This window comes from Monoraphidium neglectum (assembly GCF_000611645.1).
Source record: "Monoraphidium neglectum strain SAG 48.87 unplaced genomic scaffold scaffold01013, whole genome shotgun sequence".
Lineage (NCBI taxonomy): Eukaryota > Viridiplantae > Chlorophyta > Chlorophyceae > Sphaeropleales > Selenastraceae > Monoraphidium > Monoraphidium neglectum.
Window position 1 is genome coordinate 1 of NW_014012615.1, and position 8,380 is coordinate 8,380.

Consider the following 8,380-nt stretch of genomic DNA (forward strand, 5'->3'; position numbering starts at 1 on the left):
CTGGGTTGGGCAGCTCCATGAGGTGTATCATCTCGGGGCCGATCCACAGCCACGCGCCGCGGTAGGGCAGCTTGCTGTGGGGGCGGTCGGGGTTGATCTCCAGGCCTGGGGGCGGGGGCCGGGGGAAGGCGGGGCGCGGGATACGGTGAGACAAACGAGGGACAGGTGCGACTGCGCGTCCGCATCCAGTTGAGTGGGAGGGGTGCGGCCAAGGCAGCGGGGATGGCGGGCCCATGGGCCACCGCAGCGCTCTTGCATGTGCTTGATTCTCCAGATACAAGGCGTGTTGCTGACAACAAAGGGGTTGCCGACAAAAGCAAGCCCCCAGCAGAGATGATACCAGGGCCGGCGGCGCGTCTGCGGCAGGCGGCCCTGGCCGCTCACCCAGGACCCCTTGGTAGAAGTCCAGGCTCTTCTCCAGGCTGGCGCAGATGAGGGCGACGTGGTGCACGCCATGGATCACAACGCTGCCGCCTGGTGGGAGGGGGCGGGTTGTCATGGGAGGCTTCAGGGGCGGGGATGGTCAAGAGGTGGAGCGCGACGGGTAAGGGCAGGCATGTGGGCGGCTACTGCAAGAGTTCATGTGCTGTAGCTGGCGGGCAATATGGCGCATGAAGTTCAGCGAATGCACCTGCGCTGCGCGAGGACGACGGCGCGGCCGGGGCCTCGAGCGCGGTCACGAGCGCCGAGCGGGGGCGGGGCGCGGCGCCGCCCTGTGGGAGAGGCCCGACGCTTGGCCTTGAGATGAGCCTGCACGCGAGGTGGGGAAAAAGCGGAGGGACGAGGGGGGGTGCTATGCGAAGGGATGCCGTGCAATGAGGTGTTTCGAGAGAGTGAGCGCGGGCAGTAAGATCCGTCGCCCAGGCCGCGAGACTCACTGGAAAGGCGCACGGCAGGTTATGTACACCGCGTTAGTCCTGCTGCGCGCGGCAGTGCCTGCGCGACCAGGGCTGGACGCGGTGGTGAGATTGCACGCCATCACTGGGCTGTTACAGCGTGTTCGAGTGTGGTACGTGCAGTAATATCTGTGTTGACCATTATGACACCTGGCACCCTAAGCTGAGGTGGCTAGCAGGTCGCCAGACGGGCGACACTCTACTGCGTGAGCGCTCCGTGCCCTCCCCCAGCGCAGTCAAGCTTGGTGCTCTTGAGGCAGCGCGCCAAGTAGGACAGTCGGGTCACTGTAGGCGCAAGTTGACTTATGTCACTCCCAATCATAGCAGGCCTCAACGCACATGAATGATTGACGGGGTCTGCCAGTGCGTCAGGCCGCCCAGCAGCAGAGTTGACCGGTGCGGGAACTTAGGGGTTCTGCTATCCCAATGGTGCGAGTGTGCGAGCAACGACACATGCAGCAAATACGGTTATTAGAATGCTGCAAGCGGACAACACAGGGCTTGAGACGAATATCTGAGCGGCCCCGTTCATGACTGAAGTGTATATGTCGAGTGAATGTGTTCTCAGGGAACACACAGCTTACTGTACGTACTAAAAACATGAGCCGCACAATCGGCATCTTTTTGCCACGCACAGCATACAGGCACCCAAAGCCTTTTAGCACTGATCAGCAGCACGGCAAAGAGCGTGCGATCCTCGCCCTCTTCATTGCAAGCCGCCAAGCATTGACAGCCCAGCAGAATTGTCGCATGCTGCACGTCCCGCCTTACATGCGGCAACGTCCGCGAAGTGTACCTTTTACTGGCCCGTCACCACACCACTGCAGTTGTTCGGGCCGCAGCATCGGGCGCGGCGCGGACGGCCGCGGAAGCTTGCAGTGCAACACAACCACCTAGCAACGACGATGGACGGCTTGCAGCCATTGGCTTTGAGTTGAAGCGATAATGCAGCGTGATGAGGTCCTTTGGTCACCCACTGAATAAACCATGCGGCCCAGCTCTTCGCCGCGGTCATCCACCGGTGACAGCTCCCCGGGTGTGTGTTGTTGGCGGCCTCATAAAGCGAACGAACGTCGCGCAATTCAATCAGAGCAGCTTTCACATTCACATGCTCATTGCAAGCTAGAGCCTCTATTATCCCGCAGCCACGCGCTCCTGGCACTTCGTTGTTGCAAAACTCTCCTTTCGCCCCTCCACGAGCCCCTTCTCAACATGAAGCGCTGCCTCACCTCTCTTCTGGGTAAGCGCGCAGCTGTGCCATGCCTCACAGACGGCGCACGGGCCAGGGAGACTTGCCGCCTGCTTGCATGAGCAGCTGCCGACCACGGGTGCCGTGAGTTGACCGAGCCCGGGTTACACCCCGCTGCGTCCTTCCCGCTCACCCTCGCACGCCGGCCAACGCAGTTGCCACACCCTGCCAACCACCCCACCAATGCGCAGTGTTGTCCCTGGCGTGCGCCGCACTGGCCGCGCCCGCGCTGCGCGCCGGCGGCATCACGTCCGAGGCGGCAGAGGCGGCGGCCGCGCCCGCGCGCGCGCTGCTTTCCGAGAAGAAGGCCGCGGCCGTCAAGGCGGCCGCCAGCCAGAAGAACTTCCCCGGCGGCTTCGGCGGCGGCTTCAGCAACGTGAGCAAGCGGTGCTTGTGGGTGCTTTGCTTCGTGTGTCAGTGTGTCGTCAGAGCAGTTGGCGTCCCTGGCAGCCCACACCCCAGGGTTGTCGGTCCTCTGCTTGGCGGCCCCACGCCAAAGTTCTCAGTCAAAAGGCCGTGAGCGACCAGCTGATAACCCAACCGCCCCTTCCCCCCTCTCCTCGCTGCTCTGCAAACCCATGCGCCTGCACCTCGCCCGTGTTGCTTTTTCATGTTGTCAAGACCTTCCACATCCCTCCTTGTGACAAATGCGCGCCTCACCTGCAAAATCTCAACCCCTCGGCTCCCCGCAGGCCAACGCAGCCGCCAACGCCGAGTCGTTCGACTTTGGCGATGACTACGGCGGCGGCTGGGGCGGCCCCAGCGGCTGGGGCGGCCTCACGCCGGTCGCTGCCAACGCCCAGGCCTTCACCAACGCTGGCTTTGGCGGCTTTGGCGCGCTCTCCAGCAGCAACGCCGCGGCCAACGCGCAGGTGGGCTGGTACAAAGGGCGCAAGACTGGGGCGGCCGCTGTGCGGGGGCCTGGGCATGCCTGTCGACTGTGCCGCATGTGCATGGCTTTGGTAAAGTGGTCCGGCGATGAGAGGGCGGCTGCCTAATCCACCCTCATGCTGGCGTTGGCTCACCCACGGCCCCACCGCTGCACCACCTCTTCCGACTTTCTCCTACCATTACAGACCTTCAGCCAGGGTGGCGTGAGCGCCGCCAAGGCCTCCGCCCAGACTTTCAGCAGCGGCGGTGGCTTTGGCGGTGGCGCCAGCACCGCCAGCGCCTCTGCCTCCTCGTCTTCCCTGGGCGGGGGCGGCGGCTGCTGGGGTTGCGGCGGCGGCTTTGGCGGCTTTGGCGCGAGCCGCGCCAACGCAGCTGCCAACGCGGTGGGCGGTGGCTTTGGCGGCTTTGGCGGGTTTGGCCGCCACCTGCTGAGCCTGCTGAAGCTGTGATCGCGTGGGCATTGCTGACCCACTGCTGGCGACACCCTTTAGGGCCTGCTGTGCGCTTGCGCTGCGCAAGCGCTAGCCTGGCGCGCGGCACACGTGCGCACCTGTCCCCTTTATGAATTAAGCTCAACGGATGTTCACTACACTCCCAAGAAGCCAAGGCAACACCCTGCCTGTGTGTCAAACAGTGTATCTAGGCTTGCATCCAGCCCTGTGTTCCCTGCTGCGCCTTGCGCGGCTGTTGGCTGTTATTGCGGCCGGTAAAGGCAAGCTGGCCTGACATGTCATCTTTTGAACAGTTTCATCCTTCAAGATGCCCCCGCCTGCTCGCTTGACACTGCGGCACGGCACAGGCTCGCGCGATGAAGAGTGACGGTTTTGTGCAAGGGGGCGGTGATGTGGCGTTTGCCCTAATCCCATGGCGACATACCAGCTGGAAAGTAGCTTGTAATAAGTGGAGTGTAACTCACAGAGCATGCTACAGGCTGGTGGGCAACGGGCCGGCCCAGCAATGACAAATGAACGTTGGAAGAAGTCAGCCAAAAGAAACTTTGCAGAGGTGGGCGCCTCGCCGGCGCTGTGCCACCACAACAATGGATTGATCATTGATGCACGTGCGCACGGCAACCCTCGCTTGGGATGCCTAACCACCGCACGGAGGCTGTCTCACCCCGCGAGCGTCCGGGGCTGCGCCAGGCAGATGGCGTGTGCAGCCGCCTGGACAGTTCCGAAAGGCTGCCAGGGAATCGAACGCCCGCTGCGGCTCTGCACGGACTGGCTCTGGATGCCGACGACGGCCATGTTCATGGCGGATATGTTCAGGGATCAGCATCCTGCTATGCAGCCTGCCCGCCAGGTGGCCGACGAGCGCGTCTTCTGCGGCAATGATCACGTTCCATCAAGCGCTGCCCCCAGATTTGGTCTAATGGCTGCACGTATGATGGAGGGCAGGCCTCATCACTTTGGAGGGCAGGGGTTGCTCGCCTCGCCGGCACACGCCTCACACTCCTCACCCATTCAGCAACGCAGGCGGTGGGGCACGCGCGCGTTGCCAAGAGGTACACGTACGTGGATGTTCTGGGGTTGATAAACGATTTCGCGTGCACTCTCTGCGATGGCTTCGCCTGGCCCGGCTTTGAACGACGCCGTGAAAATAAACAGTACCGCCCGCCAAGCTCGTGCTGCGGGCGCCGTGGCAAAGTGGTCGATGGCTGACCCAGACTCGGCACACAGGACATCCGACAGTGATTGAGCACACCCATCAAATAGTCTTCAACCCGAAAAGCTACAGGGGGCTTTCAGAATTCAAAGATCCTGCCGAAGTGACAAGGCAGCGGCGGTCGCGACCGTGGTCGCGACAGCTCAGCACCGAAATACCACTGGCATTGACCTTGGTCGTTCATTTTATCGCTTTTGTTGCTAGAAGCTGTTCACATTGCATCTGGGCCACCTTCGGCCGCACCGTCGGAAGACAATCCCACTCCGACCCGGCGTCCTCGCACGCCCTTTGCCAAAGCCCGGCTTCCTCACTTTATAGTAGTTTTGGATGTGTTGATAGTCTGGAAAGGGCGAGTCACCGCCCTGTAGCCGTTCGTAGCCAGCACGCGGTGCCGGAAGCGCAGCCTAACGCCGATCAGATCGTGACGAGCGCCTCGCTGCCTGGTTGCCACCCGATCAGCTAGCCCACTCACGTAGCGGACAGGCACGCGCGCATCCAGATGGGGGCCGGCCCCTCACGCGACCGGGCCGTGCTGTTGGAGGCGGCGAGGCGGGGCGATTCCGCTGCTGTCGCTGCGGCGCTGAAGCAGGCGGGCCCGGCGCCCCTCGTCCGCGCGGCGACACTGCTGCGGCGCCAGAGCGTCCTGCACGTTGCAGCCAGGCACGGCCAAGCAGAAGGTGCGCACATGGCATTTGGTTGCGGGCCAGGTCTCACTTTTTCAGCGCAAGAACTGTTGGGGTTTGCGGGACCGTCACCATGTGCCCAAAATGAGTTCTCGCTAGGACGACGGCGCGCTCATGAGCATCTGCATGCATTTGCCATGTTCGTTGCCCAGGGCGTTGCTTGTGTGGTCGTACGCCTTCAAATGAAGGTTGAGCTTGTATAAACGCTACGTATTGGCCTCAACACACCGCCGCCGCCCCCCCACACTCACCGCCGCCCGCGGCGCGCAAGAGGCGCGCAGCAGCCGCCCCTGTACTGCCCAGCGCGGCGCCTCACAGCAGGCCCCGGCCCCTCACCACCACCACCCTCCCCTTGTTGCGACCCCACACACAGTGGTCAAGGCGGCACTCGCGCCCCTCATATCCGCAGCACGCCAAGAGGCCTTCGACGCCACCGCAGCCGCCGCCGCCCCCACCGCCGCCGCTTCCGCCGTCGGCGCCACAGCTTCTGCCGCCTCGGAGGCGCAGCCAGCCGGCGCCGCCGACCCTGCGGCCGCCGCGGCGCCGGCCGCCGACGCGCCCCGCCCGGCGGCGGCTGCAAAGCCCGCGGCCGCGGCGCTTCGGGCTGCGGTGAATGCACGAGATCTGTCAGGGCGCACGCCGCTGCACTTTGCGGCTAAGTACGGCCATTTAGAAGCCATCAGGTGCGGGGCCACCCCTGTGGCTGCTGCACACCCGGGGAGCGCGGCATCAAACGCGCCCATGCCGCCTGCTCGGGCACACCAGGGGCCGCATCACGTGCCGCCGCCGTCGCTCATACGAGGTGCCCGAGCGAAACGAGAAGGAATCCCTGCCTCCTGTTTTGCTTTGTTTCGCGCAGGCAGCTGCTGGCGACGCGCGTGGTTGATGTTCTGGCGGTGGACGACGTGGGCTTCACCTGGTGCGGCGATATAAGAATTATTATCATTATTATTACTATTGTTATTATGATTACTATTTTTATTATTATTATTATTATTATTATTTATTTTATTGTTATTAGTGTTATTAGTACTATTACTGTTGTTACTATTATGGTTTCTGTATTTGAATGCCGCCCCCGCTCCACTCATGCTGACCTGTCAGCTTCCGCACACTCGCCTGCAACCGACGGCCGCCAGCCCCACTCGCCATGCAACCGCCGGCCGCCCTGCCCGGATATCATTATACCGCCCCCACCCGCCTCAAGGCTCACCCCCTCCCCCTCTCCTGAAACGCTCGCCGCCGCCCTTGCACCCTAGCCTGCACGTGGCGGCTGTCAGGGGTCATCATGACGTCATCGCCCTCATCCTGGGGGACACCCCCACCCTCGGCACGTCGACTCGCAGGTGCGACCCGTCCTGCCGCCTCCCCTTCACCTGCCCCCGTTGACAGGGTATTCATGCCTGCTAATCCGCCGCTGCCGCCCCTTGGTCCAGTTGGGCTTCTTTATGCACATAAAGTGCAAAACTGCCTGCAAACCTCACACCCCAGCCCTGCATTTGATGTTAATCAACACTGGTCAACCCTCGAGCCTCGACCTATACCCTTAGGCACCCACGTCCGCTCGCCCCCACCCAGGCTCGTCAACCGCCGCAGCGTGAGCGGCTTCACGGCGCTGTGCTACGCGTGCTGGGCCGGCTGCGAGACCTCCGCGCGGCTGCTGCTGCGCCACGGGGCGGACATGAATCTGGCCAACATGTTTTCTTTTGACCAGGTGGGGCCTGGGGCCGCTGCTGCTGGATGTGCGGGGCGCTGCCGCCGGATGCTATCATGATGATCATCCTGGCGCGCTGGACGCACGCCAGGAAATTGTTTTCGGTGGTTGATGTTGATGCGTGCAGCAAGCCTCAATGCCACTTGTGGGGCTGGACGTCCAAGGCTGGTGGCAAGTGAACCTGCGCCATGTCCAGGCGGTGATAATTCCGTCGCGGTCCTTTGTCCACCACAAATCACCTGTGCCTCACAAACTTCCACGCCTTGTTTTCAAAACATTATTGCCGCAGCACGCGCCTGTCGCACTGGGCAGCACGCCGCTGCACCTTGCCGCCATCAGGGGCCACGAGGGCCCGGCCCTGGCGCTGCTGGAGCACTACGTGAGCTTTGACCGGGTTTGACGAGGGGTTCCGGCCTTGCTGTGCGTCACTCATGTCTGGCCGGGTCAGACCAGGGTGTCGCAATGCTTGGGAGTCGTGAAGGGCTTGCCAGCTGCTCTTGAGACTCGCTGGTTGGCATGCATCGGCAATAATCAAAGTCTTGCAGCCATTGTATGTGTGTGAGCTGCTTCGGTTCTGGAACCCTCCCCCTCACCCGCACTCAACCCCACACTGTCCGGCCCCACACGCCAAAGTATCGTCATTGCCGCGACGCTTCCCTTCACCCCCACTCCACCCGCCACTACCATAACCCCTTTGCCGCGCTGCACCGCCAGGCGACCCTCCTGGCCGCCCAGCCGCCCGGCCGGCGCCCCCCCCGCGATCCCCGCCGCGCGGCCAACCTTCAGGGCCTGACGCCCGCGGCCGCGGCGCGGCAGTCCTGCCAGCCGGCGCTCGCGGCCCTGGCAGACCCGGAGGTGCCTATAGCCAGCGTGGTGGACGTGACGACGCTCGGCAGGTGCGTGTGTAATTGTGGGTGCGTGTGTGTGCCTCCGTGTGTTTGTGTGTGTGTGTGTGTGCATGTAAGCGCGCGTGCGAGTGTGTGTCTTTGTGTATGTGTGTGCATTCGTGTGTGTGTGTGTGTGTGTGTGTGTGTGTGTGTGTGTGTGTGTGCGCGTGCGGGATACCTGCCGCATGTGTGCAGGTGTGCGTTGAGGGACGCTCGGCAGCGCCGGGCGTGCAGTACGCCGCCCGCAGCCATCCTCAGACCGGCGCCCCCCTCTGACCCGGCCGTCGCTTGATTTCGCACGACCTGGCCTGGGCAGCGTGCACCTCCATTAACCCCGCACGAACCCGCCCACCCACCCACTCGCGCCGCGCCGTGTGCAGGCTTCGCGCGCCACC

The 8,380-nt window shown here is 63.2% G+C and overlaps 2 protein-coding genes across 2 annotated transcripts in view; both read left to right on the forward strand.

Annotated features, from left to right (window-relative positions):
* Positions 1 to 2,108: 2,108 nt before the first annotated feature.
* On the forward strand, positions 2,109 to 3,485 carry MNEG_6308 (hypothetical protein; the record flags this gene model as incomplete). Its single annotated transcript, XM_014045216.1, has 4 exons — positions 2,109 to 2,136; positions 2,337 to 2,521; positions 2,838 to 3,017; positions 3,222 to 3,485. 4 exons carry the CDS (start codon positions 2,109 to 2,111, stop codon positions 3,483 to 3,485), a joined length of 657 nt encoding a protein of 218 aa, XP_013900670.1.
* Positions 3,486 to 5,200: 1,715 nt separating this feature from the next.
* MNEG_6309 (hypothetical protein) overlaps positions 5,201 to 8,380 on the forward strand; it is a gene marked incomplete at both ends in the record, with an annotated part of 4,522 nt that continues 1,342 nt past the window's right edge. The window contains 7 exons of the mRNA XM_014045217.1: positions 5,201 to 5,378; positions 5,758 to 6,067; positions 6,244 to 6,303; positions 6,644 to 6,730; positions 6,963 to 7,098; positions 7,388 to 7,492; positions 7,813 to 7,994. Coding sequence (XP_013900671.1) covers positions 5,201 to 5,378; positions 5,758 to 6,067; positions 6,244 to 6,303; positions 6,644 to 6,730; positions 6,963 to 7,098; positions 7,388 to 7,492; positions 7,813 to 7,994 — 1,058 coding nt within the window. The remainder of the gene's footprint in view (positions 5,379 to 5,757; positions 6,068 to 6,243; positions 6,304 to 6,643; positions 6,731 to 6,962; positions 7,099 to 7,387; positions 7,493 to 7,812; positions 7,995 to 8,380) is intronic.